This window comes from Vipera berus (assembly GCF_964194415.1).
Source record: "Vipera berus genome assembly, chromosome: Z".
NCBI classification, from domain to species: Eukaryota; Metazoa; Chordata; class Lepidosauria; order Squamata; family Viperidae; genus Vipera; species Vipera berus.
In genome coordinates, this window is record NC_138205.1 from 13388237 (window position 1) to 13402058 (window position 13822).

Here is a 13822-nt window from a genome sequence, read left to right on the forward strand (position 1 = left end):
TATAACAAGAACAGCAAAAAGAAATAATAATAAAAAATAGGCAATTTGAAAATAAGCCTTAGAGAGAGAGGCTGATAAATATGAGTATGGTTACCCTTCAGAAAAGATGGGGCTGTTGTAGCGTTCTTCAAGTACTTGAAAAAGATGTCACTTAGAAGAAAGTTCCAACTTTCCAGACTACGGGGCCAAACTATTGGATTTAAGTTATAAGGTGGCAGATTTCAATTCATGGTTAGAACAGAGTTCCTAGCTATCAAAACATGGAAGCAGCAAGAGGAGTGGTGGGCGTGCATTCAAGCGTGCATCGAAATGGAGGCTGAACGATCCTCTGACTTGGATGCTTTCATTTAGATTCCGCCTCGGAGAAATTACAAATAATTCTTTCCAACTCTTAAATGATTCTGGAGTTCAGTGACCATTGTCTCCTTCTGGCCGGACTTCACTCCTCCCAGGTGCTGTGACAAGCGGCTTTGGACACACATTGACCTGAGCCATCGGAAGTCAATCACTCCCTCCATGCTGAGCGGAATCATCCGACGACAGCCGGCCAGTCTCGATCTGAGCTGGACCAGCATCTCCAAGAAGCAGCTAATGTGGCTCCTGAATAGGTTGCAAGGTATTTGGGGGATGAATTGGGGATGGGGGAGAGGTGGGTGGGTGGGGCTTAGGAGAGAGAGAGAGATTAGCTGGTAGCCACAGCTTACTTATTTGGAGCACTTATTTCCAAATCCAGTTGTTCAAGGGTTTGACAATTGTACAAAACTCCCAAAGGCCACCCAGAGACGAGAACCCACTCATTAAAAAAAAAAAAGTGGCCAAAATCACGGCAGGAAATCTCTCGACTTAGAAGCATTTGTTTAGTGACGGTTTTAAGATACAACGGCACCGGAAGAAGCGACCTATGACTTACGTTTTTTCTCACAACCATTGTGAGATGGTCAAAATTCGGATGCTTGGCTCATAATTAGGACGCTTGGGTCCAGCGATCCCCTTTTGGCGACCTTCCGACAAGCAAACTGAGTGGGGAAGCCAGATTTACTTAAGGAGCTTGTTACTAACTTAACAGCTGCAGTGATTCACTTAACAGCTGTGGCAGGAAAGCTTGTAAAACGGGGCAAAATTCACTTAACGAATGTCTCGCTTAGCAACAGAAATGTTGGGCTCTTTTTTCTGGTCGCAAGTCGAGGACTAGCTATAGCGAAGCCAAAATGTCACCAGATTTGAATTCCATTTGGAGCAAGGGTGTGTTCGAATCGAGAAGTGCGAATCCCAAAGGTTATTCCGGAGTGTTCAACTCTGCATATTTATTTAAGGAAAAGTGAATCCAGGGGCTTTGCTTAAATCCGAACAAAATCCTCAAAGCTCCCTCTCTTTAAATTGGCTTAACCCCTTAGGGAATTGGGGCATTGTGGAGTGAGATTTTGTGTGTGTGTGTGTGTGTGTGGTCTGAGAACCCCACACTTTGTGTCACTCTGGATGTTGAAAAGGTAACTGAACGGTTTAGGCAAAGGACAAGGGACAGATAGCCAGAATTTCTGGGCACAGGAAATTCTTAATTTAAAACAAATTCAAGAAGCAAAGGACCTGCGCCAGGCTAATTTCCACTGCCGCAATGGCCCCGGGTGCCCTAATTCAAACGACAGGTGGCGATGGTGGTGTGATCAAAGACAAGGCTGCTGTTTTTCTGCACGTAGCTAAAACCCACAATCAACAACCTTAAGCTTTCTATGTGGACAGGGAAGGTTTTATAAGGCATAGCTCTGAATTCTGTTATTCCACCCACCCACCCCCCGTCCCCACTTGCATCCTCAAGCGGAGGCAGGGATGTGGCACGTGGCCGAGAACACAGGTCACCCAGCTCAGTTGTGGGAAGGGTTGGAATGTGAGGATACGAGCAAACATGGGGCAGCCATCTTGCTTTTTGTGGAAAAGAAAAGGACCGGCCTGCAAGAAAGCGAAGGAAGGAAACGGATGTGACCTGGGAGCCAGAAGTCAAAGCTTTGGGGGGGGGGGGGGTGGAAGGGTGAGATCATGGTGGGAATACAGAGGAAGCAGTCCTGGATTTCTTTAGAAGCAGAGAGGAACAGCTTGTGTGTGAGGTTTTCTTCCCCCCCCCTTAACATTCTCTTCTCCCAAACAGGCCTTAAGGAGCTCATCCTAACAGGCTGCTCTTGGTGCTCCGTGTCGGCCCTCAGCACAGCCAACTTCCCCTCCCTACAGCTCCTAGATTTGCGTTGGATTGAGGATGTCAAGGACTCTCACCTCCGCGAACTGCTCTTGCCTGCCGCAGATGCCAAGCCTGGTAAAGCTACCTCTCCTTGGAGGGAAAAGTCTCTAGGGCAGAGATCTGGGCTGGTTTTTACCGTCTTTTCTTCCCACCCCAAGGAAGCGGGGAAAACCTGCAGGGCAATCCCTACGCCCGCTCCGGCACCCTTGCCTTTTCCTTTCCCCACAGTAAAGAAGTGTCCTAACACACTTGGACGTAAGAACGGCTGAAATCTTGTGGGACATTGACGTTGCTGCATGAAAAATCTCTCAAGGCTTCCCCCCCACCTTTAAAAGCTGCTATGCAGGCATAGCGAGTGCCGTGTAGCAGAGTGAGCGCCTGTTACTCGTCCCAGCTTCTGCCAACATAGCAGTTCGAAAGCACGTTAAAAAATGCAAGTAGAAAAATAGGGACCACTACGGTGGGAAGGTAACAGTGTTCCGTGCACCTTTGGCGTCTAGTCATGCCGGCCACATGACCACGGAGACGTCCTCGGACAAACGCTGGCTCTTCGGCTTTGAAACGGAGATGAGCACCGGCCCCTAGAGTTGGAAATGACTAGCACGCATGTGTGGGGGAACCTTTACCTTTTACCTTATGCAGGCAGAGGCTAAATATGAGCCTCTGGAAAAACGGTCAGCGCCTGCTTTGAGTTGGCCCGCATGGGCTCTATTCAAACAGCGCACTGAGTTGCAAACTAGTGGCCATTCCCATTTTAACCTCTCCTATCGCACAACGCAGCCCAGAGGGGGCAGGTTACGATTCAGAGCGCTATGGGGGCCTTTGTGTTGCTTTGTTGTATGTTTTTAAGCGCCAAGGAAATCAGGAGATCCAGGCAGTTCAGATGGGTATAAAGATTTATTACAAGTCTGAGCTCTCCAGAAGAATCTGAACGGCTAATGGTTAAAGCAATTTGGTGGTAAATAAGGAATTCACAATGGGCCGGGCTTAGATCTCTTGTGGGCGCATAGGGACTCGTGACTGATGGCGCGTTTGACCCCTCCCTTGTGCTCAGCCTGGCCGTCTCCTTACAAGGTGTTGTATAATCAGAAGAAATGACTGGGATCATCTAGTGAAGTCCTCTACAACAGAGGTCCCCAACCTTGGCAACTTTAAGACTTGTGGACTTCAACACCCAGAATTCCTCAGCCAGCCAAGCTGGCTGAGGAATTCTGGGAGTTGACGTCCACATGTCTTACAAGTTAACAAGGTCAGGGACCCCTGCTCTACGACATAAAGGTGAACCAGTTAAACTGATGATGGGAAGTGTCTTGTCCAGCCTCTTCTTAAATAGTTGTAGGGATGGAAAACTCACAGATGTACAGATCTCGCCACCAAGACGTTTCTCCTTGAAACAAAACTTATTTCAATTATCCTGCAAACCTTCTGATCTACCACACCGTGGAGCTCTGGTAAAGTTGCCAGGCCGTTCTGCTAAGCCCAAGTCTTCTTCACATAGCAATAGTGCCCAGTCTAAGAGACTTCTCTGCACACTAAGGCTTGGCACTTATCACTTCTAGCACAGGATTGCCTGCTATCTCCTCCCCAGCTATTGTGTCTCAGAAATCTCTCAGCTCATGTAGGGGCCTTTGGGTGTACTGCAGGCCCGACTAGCCCAGTTGGGATTCTTTGATACGTGAAGTGAGGTGTCCCAGAGCTGAACGGCCGCAGGTGCCGCTGCATGCTTGTTTGCGGCACCAAGCCCAGAGTCCGTTCCATGCCCTAAGGAGCCTTCAAGGTTGGGCTGCTAAAACCGCAAGTGATAGAGGTGGTTAGCCTGTAGCCCCCTCAGCATATATGGGATGTCACTCACCCTGCACCCTGTCTGGGAGAGGCAGCAGGGCAGAAAATCTCCTTTCATGACCTTCCTGTCAGGAAGAGGTGAGCAAGGGCCGAAAGGTGTGGGAGAAAGCTTGGAGCGGCCGCCCCCAACCTTTTGGGCACCAGGGACCGGTTCCGTGGAGAGAGGTGTTTCCGTGGACCGGAGGGAGAGTGGTTTTGCATGCTCCCTGCATTCCACAGATGGGGCTTCACTTGTTCGCGCGGCCCGGTTTCTAACATGCTGCAGACCGGTGCCGGTCCACAGACTGAGGGTTGGGGACCCCTGACATAGAGGGTCCTTCCTTGCACTGATGCTCGAGTGCTTCCAGGCTGGGGAGCTTCAGCAAATGCATCGTGCACTGGAGATCCTTCACCTGGAGGCCCGTCGGGAGCACCGCAGATCTTCATGGACACTTGAGGAACCTCCCAGATCCACTCTTGTCGAGAAGCTCTCGGCACCCGATTACGCCTGGTGGGGAGAGCCGGGTGGCATCTTCCTTTCAGGAAAGGAAATCTTGACTGTCTCCATGGTCCAAGTCACTCCAGTGAAACAAATGTGTGTTGTTTTGGCCAAGCCTGTTAAATACCCTGTCAGAGTTGTGCGTCTGCCGTTTAGGGCAGAGGTCCCGGCTTCTCCCACGAGGCTCATGCCCCTCTCTTTTTTCGCCCTGCTAGGCCAGACAGATAGCCGGGGCCGGCTCCAGAATGTCTCTGAACTACGGCTCTCCGGTCTGGACATCACAGATGCGTCTCTGCGCTTGGTAATCCGGCACACCCCTCAGCTTGCCAAACTGGACCTGAGCCACTGCAACCATGTAGGTGACCAGTCTGTTAACCTGCTGACCGCTGCTAATTCTCCACTCCGAGAGACCCTCGCTGAACTCAACCTCACCGGTGAGTTAAATCTCTACTGGCGATTCCACCTTTCCTGCTGGACTGGGCACCGAAAACGATGCAGCCTCCTGAGAGAAGGACAGTGCAGCGTAGCGGTTAGGGAGTTGAACATCTGTCCCAGTGTTTCTCGGTCTTTTTCCTTCCGTGGCATCCTTGCAGCCTTGTTTTCCTCCTGCCTCCCCTTGTCCAGGTCCCGTTACCGGATAGGGACTTTGGACAATATTGGTAGTCCTCGATTTAGGGATCTCGATTGGGACTGGAGCTTAAGCAAATCACATGGTGGTTGAACAAATCTGCTTAACAACCACCGTGAATTACAACCATAATTCCAAGCACAATTTGGTCCTGGGTTGATGATTGCCTGTAGTGGCCATGACGTTGTCTACCCCTCCCTCCCCCGTGCCACCCATTATGTACATTCCAAAGAATGTGCCTGTTGCTAATTTGTTGGGGTGAATTGTCTTTCCCCCTGTAAAAACAGCCCCAATTCCTGCCTAGTCTCCTGAGCCAGTCCCCACCTCCCCACAGCAGGATCTGAACAAACCAGTGCTATCTCACGATCTCAGAACGTGCTCCCAAACAGTGGTATTTCACGGTCTCCCGTTCTGGAGGAGCCTTGGTGGTGCAGTGGTTAGAATGGAGTATTGCAGGCAAACTCTGCCCACAGCTTGGGAGTTCGATCCCGACAGGCTCCAGGTTGACTCAGCCTTCCATCCTTCTGAGGTGGGTAAAATGAGGGCCCTTGTAAGTCGCCAAGAGAGTGATGTGAAGCACTGTGGGGCGGTATATGTAAGTATTATTCCTTCTTTTATTCCCTTGTAGGATGTAACCGGCTGACGGATCAGTGTCTGCCCCTTTTCCGCCGCTGCCCACGCCTCTCCCGTATCGACCTGCGTTCCTGTCACCACATCACGACGGAGGCCTGTGCTCGATTCGCCGAGGACTCAGTCTCTAGCGGTGGTGCCGTGCCCCCCGCCCCCGCATCCTCACCTCCTTTTCATTGCCCTGAGGAGAAATTGCTGCTGAAGGACAGCTAATACTCGCCCTGGGGTGGAGGCGCAGACAGACTCAGCTTCACCAATCCGACCGTCGGACACGGACTCTGAGAGAACCTTTTTTACTTAAAGCCATGCACTGAACCAGAGTGGCAACTCCACCCCCTTACTTGTGCAGCAAAGAGGGTGCGGGAGAGGGGGGGGTCGTGCCCCCCCCTTCCCCAGGCCTGGCCTACAGAGTCTGGCCAGGTGGCCTTTTGCTCCATCCACTTGTTCTTGGACAGCCGCGGAGTAAGTGGGGTCCGAGGTAGCCTTGTCGCTTTACAATGCTGGGGAAATGCGTATTCCTCCCACCATGCACTGCGTCGTCCCCTTCTACCTGCCCCCCCCGCCCACCTCCAAATGTCCCTCCGTGCCACCATTGGTACACCCCGCTATCTCGTGGCAGCGGGCAGTGGGGGGGGGGAAGCGGGGGGGGAGTTGACATTCAGCCTTGAAATGCTGACTGGGGAGGAAGGCAGCTTCTTCGATGGGGTGGGATATATTACGTTTTTTCCTGCCCCGTTCCTCACCCAATAATGCAAATGTGCACTCCAACCTCATCGGTCCTCCCTCCCTTCCCACATGCTGCCTTGTTGATTTTTAAAGGGTGCGTGCGCGTGCGTGCATGTGCGTGCTTGTCTGCCTGCCCACCCAGCTCCCTTCCCCAGCACTCCCTCCCCACTTGTGCATCTGCAGTGTGGTGTTTTGTTTTTTCCCCAAGGGGGCCAAGCAAGAACCAGGCAGCTGATTTCCAGATTCCTTTGCCCTGTCTTTTCCCACTGTTGGGGCACTCCCGCTGTCTCTCTCTCACAGCAGTGGGTGGTTGCTGGAGCCGGCCCACCCATTTGATCTGCTTCCTGCACCGGTGCCCTTTGTACCCCTCATTCTCTCCTCACCCACCAGTAGGAAGCCAGAAAACATCTCTCCTGGCCTCCTTTAGATTTTCTTCTCCGGCTGCCAATTCCAGCATGCAGCTGAGGCCTCCTGTGGAGGCAGCCCCACCAGATGTTGATCCCGGTGCCTCACTGGATGCCCATACCGTGAAACACACGTGCTGTGTTCTGTACGCACAGCGTACCTGCTGCTGTCTTGTTTATGCATTAAACCTGCATATGCATGCTCTTGCAAGCCACACCTACGGACGGAGTCCCTCGCCAAGCTGGAGGCCTCTCCTCCTTAGCCAGGTTGCTTTCATCCCACCCAAAGCTCTGGGTACGTCTCCGCTGCTTTTGGCCAGTGTGGACTGCAGGTGGCGAAATAAGAGTTTTGTTCGTGGAGCAGAGGGACAAGGCCAAATATTTTGTCCAAAAGGAAGGAGGACACTAGCATACGTGAAAGGAAGACACTAAACCTCCTGTCTCACTTGTTGTGTGTTGGGATCCTTCAGGAAAGAAAGGCCTTAAAAGTCCCCTCTCCCCTCCCTCAGCTCTCGGGACACGTGTCTGCCTAGCACGTTGTTTCTCAGCCTTTAAGATGCGTGGACTTCCAACTCCCAGAATTCCCCAGCCAGCATGAATCTTGGGAATTGAAGTCCACACACCTTAAAAGTTGCCTAGGTTGAAAAAAAAAAAAACAAAAACGCAAAGCCTATAGTATTCTGTCGGGTCCCTGGGCTGTTCCTGGAGGAAATTCCCTCCCAGACTGTTTTCATCCCATTTCGGCAGGCTGGTCAGATCTTTGGCAGCTCTTTTCAACTCTTTTGTCGTCCCACCTTCTGCGCCCGCCGCTTTGCCCCAAGGCTTCCCTGTTTCTTCCCAGAGGCTTCCTCCCTCCCCATTTCTCCTCTCTTCGAACTCCTCCTTTTCAACTCTGTACAGGAAAGTCTTCGCAGCTCCCCCCTCCGACCTTCCCCCTCCTTTCCTTGGGTTGTTATTTTTTTTTATTTTTTGGACCATAAGCTTTAATAACCACTTTGGGGACGGGGGGAGCAGGGGGCTGCCTGCGTTCCTTACCCACAGTGCCAACTATTGTTGAGCAGGAGTCGGCCGGGCCTTCTCTTAATTCCAGCCGCTCTCCGCTGCCTCCGAATCTCAAACTTGAACCCCCCCCCGTCCAGCTGTTCGGGTATGCGTGCGTGCGTGCGTGTGTGTGTGCGCGCTTGGGTATGTATGCATGTGGGATTCCCCATCCCCTCTCCTCTTATTTTCTTTGAAAGGTGGGGGGGGGGCGGGGAGAGAAATACTGTATAAAAGAAAAGTGGTGCAAAACGAATGTCCTGGACCGACGCTGGGCTTGCTGTCGGTCGCTCTTTGCTCCTTCTGCTCGGAGGCGGGAGCATGTGCTAAATGCTGCTCTCCGTCCCTTTGGCCACGTTCGTCTTTGGGGTCGGGTGGGGGACTCGCGCTCTCTTAAAAGGTGCCCAATTCTGTCCATTTCTCTTTCACCCTTTCATTTCTTCTTTCCCATCTCTCTCTTTCCCAACATCCCTTTTTTATTTTTATTTTTATTTTATTTTTCCTGTCCTTTCGTCTCGCTAGAAACAGTCTGGACTGGAGTGGGGAAGAAATGCAGCAAACAAATGGTTCGTCCGGTCCAGAAACCCTAAATCCTCTCTCGGCTTGAACGTTGGTTTTTTTTTCTTTTTTCAGAAGCCTTTCTTTTCTCCCTCCTCCTTCTCTCCCTTCCCTTTCCTCTCTTTCTCTCTCTTTTCTTTTTTTCCTCCCTCACCCTGCCCGCCATCCTCCTCACCCTGTGTGCTTCATCTGGATTTTCAGGTGGCATCAGAGACACGCACGACCTTCCTGTGCATGTTGGGAGAGGGGAGGATGGCACAAGACTGATTTTTTTTTCCAATTTGGTCACGTATCTAATTTTTTTCTTTTTTCTTTTAATATATACTTGAACGTTCATTTATTACTAAAGCATTACTTGAAAAAAAACGCAGCGGTAGCTTGTGGAATCGGAGGCGAGGTTTTCGGTGTTGGGTTGTGTTTTTTTTATTATTATTTTTACGGTTCTGTTGGGTGCTTTTTTTATTATTTTAAGAAAATTGGTTTTGTTGTTACTTTTTTTATTTTGTTTTTTTTTCCATTTGTCTGATTCAACAAAGTCCTTCCCTCTCTTCTCCATTAACCAAAGAGGGCCAAGGTATCCATTTTTCCTCCACCACCTCCATTTCTGGAGGATTTTTTTTTACCCCCCCCCCCCTTCTGCCTAGGAGTTCTCTCCTTTACTCACAACTCTTACAGAGCAAGCATTAAACAATTTTGAGGAGTGGAGGCTTTGGGGCTACGTTTGGGTGCAAATATTGTATATTTGAGGGAAGGTGTCAGTGGGCTTCTTCCAGATCTTACGGCACAGCATAAATATGTACTGTATGGGCTACCCTTAGTTTAGTGGCCCAGTCCCATTCCTACAGTCCTGCCCCAGTCCCATTCCTACACTCCATGGTGCAAACAAGAAAACTAGGTTTCATTCCACGCAGCCAGCCTCCTCGTTGGTTTGGGGCCTCCACTCTTCATTTCTCCTTCATGCAAAAGGAGGAGTATACACTAGGAGGGGAAGAGAATTTGTGGAGGGGGGGTGGGTTTCTGCCATGGTGACCCTCCCATCGTCAGCTTCTCCTCCTCACAAGAGCATGGCAGCAGCCAAGGGGAAGTGCTCTTTTCAAGCATATCTTTTGAGGTTTTGTTTATTTTTTTAAGCATTGTGTTTTTTTTTAATGGATGTTTAGCTCTTGAAAAAAAAAAGAAGATAAGAAAAATACCTCAGGTTTAAAAAGAAACGGTGAAGAGTGAGAGGGAAAACGTGGGAATGTCTTCCCAAGGTTGCACTACTCTAGAGCAGGGGTGGGCGATGACGGCCCTCTTACGACCCCCGTGAACTTGTAACTGCCAGAATTGCTGAGCCAGCCATCTTGGTCTGAGGAATTCTGGGAGTTGAAGTCCGTAGTTGCTCGCTCCTGCTCTAGATGGCCGCTTTAGGGACTGCACGTGTTGGGCGGGAAGCCCACTGGACTAGTGTGGAGAGGCATCCATGGCTCAGTGCTGGGTAGAGATGGACACCAGTGATCGCCCGAGCCCTCACCTCAGTTTCCCTCACCCATTATCACTCCAAAGACAGGCGCTTGCAACAGTGTGCAGGCCCGTCTCTCAATCGCAATGGAAAAGGAACATGGAGAAACACGTCCGGTGTCTCTCCTACCCCCAGATGTAGCTTCAGAAAGTATTCCAAGACTCCATCAACCTTGAATCTCAGATGGGTTGGAGTCTACGTTCCCGGTGTTTTCAACCAGCATGTTTGTTGGCTGCAAGTGGTGGGAGTTGTGGTCCACCGTCCCTTAGAGATGATCATGTTGGGTAAGGCTGAGTTATTCCATAGGTCTCCCAGGCCCACAGAAACACACACGCACGCACACACACATGCCCAGGCATCTCCCCAACTCAGTGGACCAAAGCTATATTTCCACCACCATCATCTCCCACCAATTAATTGTTTATCCTCCAGCTACAACTTTAATCTTCAATAGACTCGGATTGCTCCTCACCTAGAAATTGAGACAAAAGACTGCTGGGGATGGGAAAGAAAGCAAAGGGGTGAAATAAAAATGTAAAAATCCAGTTTTTTGGAACGATGTGTCTCCGTGATGTTTGATCTGCACATCTCCATCCCGGCCCCTTGGGACTACAGGTGGGGAGGGAGGGGGACGTAAGATCAGGTTCCAATCTGAATTTCAGGGGTTCTATTATTGTATAATAACTGTTTGCTATATAAACAAAAAAAATATCAAAAAAACGAAAGTGTTTTGATCTTAAAAAGTCTTGTTTTTCATTATTCCCTTCCCCCTTCCTTTACACACACATCATGCACATTCAAACATATATTCAGTTCTATCTCCTTGCAAAAGAAATGTTGTGAATTAAAAAAAATATGTTTTGGGGGGAATGTTAATTATTATTTTCTTTTTTTTTCATTTTCGATGGGTTTCTATTTTATATTTTCTGGAAATATTTTTTTATAAACTCTTCTTTTGGTTTTCTCAAAGGTTTTATTTTGTTTTCTGTTTCTGTTATTGTTAGCGTACTGCCTCGAGGGGGTTCTGGTTCAGGGCTGATGATACAGGGGGGTACCTTTAATCAAAATTAAAATCGAAGGAAAGCCTTAGGTGTGGATCAGTGCCTCGATTCTTTAAAGGGGGTGGGCTCTGTTAGAATAAGAGTCACAGCATGAGATGAAGAGGTTCTAGCATTCTCCATATATTGGCACCAAAATTAGGCACTTCCAAAGGGAAATTAAAAAGAGGGCAAGGGAATCAGTAAGATTCCCAGCCCTTGTTTTGGATTAAATGTTCATCTTGAAAAGAGCAAAGGATGATGGACAAAGCCTTCTGTTGTTCCTTTTCTCACAACAGCCTTCTGAGGATTGGTTAGGATGACAGCTGCTACTGCAGTGTAGCTTGATTCATTTTAGGAACAATTAGAAGCACTCCTCTCTTTGGGCTTAGTTCTACACACTGGATGTGTTTCTATGATTAGCCTACCCACGTATTAATCATGATGGCATCAAGCCTGATGTTCTGGATTGGCATAACAGCGAATCAAAAAGGAACAACAGCAGGATTTGTTATCCCTAGGCTGTGATCAGCTAGTTCAGAGTAAGAAAATTTAACCAGTCTTACAGATTTTATTAGATTGTGTACCTGCAACACCCTCCACGTAGTTTGTAATTTGGTCCCATAAATAAAAGTAAAATGTCTTTTGAGATCCAAAGATCTCACTAGGTTCCCCAAAGGACACAACACTTATTTTGACATTTTCACTTGTCTACATTGCCTCTGCGTTGAATTAGCCAAAAGCTTAGTGGGAAATGAAAAGTCCTTGCCTGTTCATATGGAGGCCAGTTTCTGATATATGTTCATTTTTGTCCCAGCACTCTGATCCAAAGAATGAATGAAAGAGTTCTAATGCTGAATGTCTCTTATCCAGAGTCTGAAGCTCAACTGAAAGTTGAATGAGCAAAACCCAGCTTGGAATGTTTCACTACCATCCACCTAATTGTAAGTCTTAGCAGAACCTGGCTTGTATCTTTAGAATAGAATAGAGCTGGAAGGGACCTTGGAGGTCTTCTAGTCCAGCCCCCTGCTCAAGCAGAAGACCCTATACCATTACAGACAAATGGCTGTCCAGTCTCTTCTTAAAAACTTCCAGTGTTGGAGCATTCACCACTTCTGGAGGCAGGTTGTTCCACTGGTTAATTGTTCTCACTGTTAGGAAGTTTCCCCTTAATTCCAGACTGCCTCTCTCCTTGATTAGTTTCCATCCATTGCTTCTTGTCCTGCCCTCTGGTGCTTTGGAAAATAAATTGACCCCCCCCTCCTCTTCTTTGTGGCAGCCCCTCAATTACTGGAATACTGCTGTTGTCACCACTAGTGCTTCTTTTCTCGAGACTAGCCAAACCCAAATCCTGCAACTGTTCTTCATATGTTTTAGTCTCCAGACTTTTGATCCTCTTAGTTGCTCTGCTCTGCACTTTTTCCAAAGTGTCAACATCTTTTTTGTAATGTGGTGACCAAAACAGGATGTATTGATTGATTGACTGATTGACTGGACAGCCTTTTGTCCAGGATGGTATAAAGTCTCCTGCCTTGAGTCAGGGGACTAGACTAGACGATTTCCAAGGTCCCTTAATTCTATGCTCTATGGCTGAGAGCAGGTGGTGCAATTCTGGCCAACAACATAGGAACAGTTGCAAGCATGCCAAAAACCAAGATTCCAGTTGAAAGGGATTAAAACATAGCAATAATCCTCTTCAAATTTTTCACTCTTAGTTGTGTGATGCTTTGGCAGGACTTGGGCTTATTACCATTATTTTCAATCTCCCTCCCCTCCTTACATGTGAGATGTGGAAGATAAACTCCAGATACGGTTAGGATGAATCCAATGCAGCAGTGGAAGAAAAAAGTGATATTTAATCTACCCCATTAGAAGGGGTGTGGGGGGGATTAGCCAAAATAAAAGGAAAATCCAAAGACCAATGTCGCTAATAGGTCTGTGTCAGTCCTTCCAAAGAACTATTCTGCAAAGGGTAGCAGTGTGCACTAAATACCTTTCCCTGAATTATTAAAGCAGGTACCTCTTTTTACCCCCAGCCTTTGCAAGCTGCTCCCCTGCATGTGCGCACGCAGCCCCTTGGCCTCGCTGTGAAGAAGCAGCTTTGTGACTTGCTGTATGCAATTCTGAAGGGGAAAAAAATGGGGCTACTTCTTTCAAAGACTGGTTTCCAATCCATTGCACAGGACTTTGGGGAGGGATTTGCATGGCTCTAAAGCACAATTTTACAAGCAGTGGTCCTTTGCAGTCCATTTGGAGATGTAGATGCATTCAGAACAAGGCTGGATCAGATATGCTTGAAGTCCTAGGCTGCATTAACAGAGAGATAGAATCAAGATGACGTGACTATACCTCTTTATAATGCCTTGGTAAGGCCATCCGTGGAATATTGCATCCAGTTTGTACTTTATATTTTTGCTAAGAAGGAAAATTCTAAGGAAAGTCAGAGGTGACATACCTCTCTAATTCTCTGTTACTTGTTTCCCTTGCAATGTCAGGTTGGTATCCTGTCACAACAACACGAGGGACTTTTGATGGCAGGCTACAAGATAATGCTGTCTTGGAGACCTGACTTTGCAAGGTGAGGTTCTAGGAACCTGTTCAAATGGAATATGAACTAATGTAGCTTGGCAGAAGAGGGCATACTTGGCAGCAAAAGGTCCTAGGTTTGATTTCTGTTATGTCCAGGTAAGAATGGAGAAGACATCCTTCTGAAATCTTGCTGAGATGCCACCTTCCTATCTGGACAATATTGA

At 48.4% G+C, this 13822-nt stretch overlaps 1 protein-coding gene across 1 annotated transcript in view; it reads left to right on the plus strand.

Annotated features, from left to right (window-relative positions):
- LOC308678282 (F-box/LRR-repeat protein 19-like) overlaps positions 1-6414 on the plus strand; it is a 30190-nt gene extending 23776 nt beyond the window's left edge. The window contains exons 10-13 of the mRNA XM_081345385.1: positions 453-616; positions 2141-2302; positions 4763-4981; positions 5804-6414. Coding sequence (XP_081201511.1) covers positions 453-616; positions 2141-2302; positions 4763-4981; positions 5804-6018 — 760 coding nt within the window. The 3' untranslated portion in view covers positions 6019-6414. The remainder of the gene's footprint in view (positions 1-452; positions 617-2140; positions 2303-4762; positions 4982-5803) is intronic.
- Positions 6415-13822: the final 7408 nt, after the last annotated feature.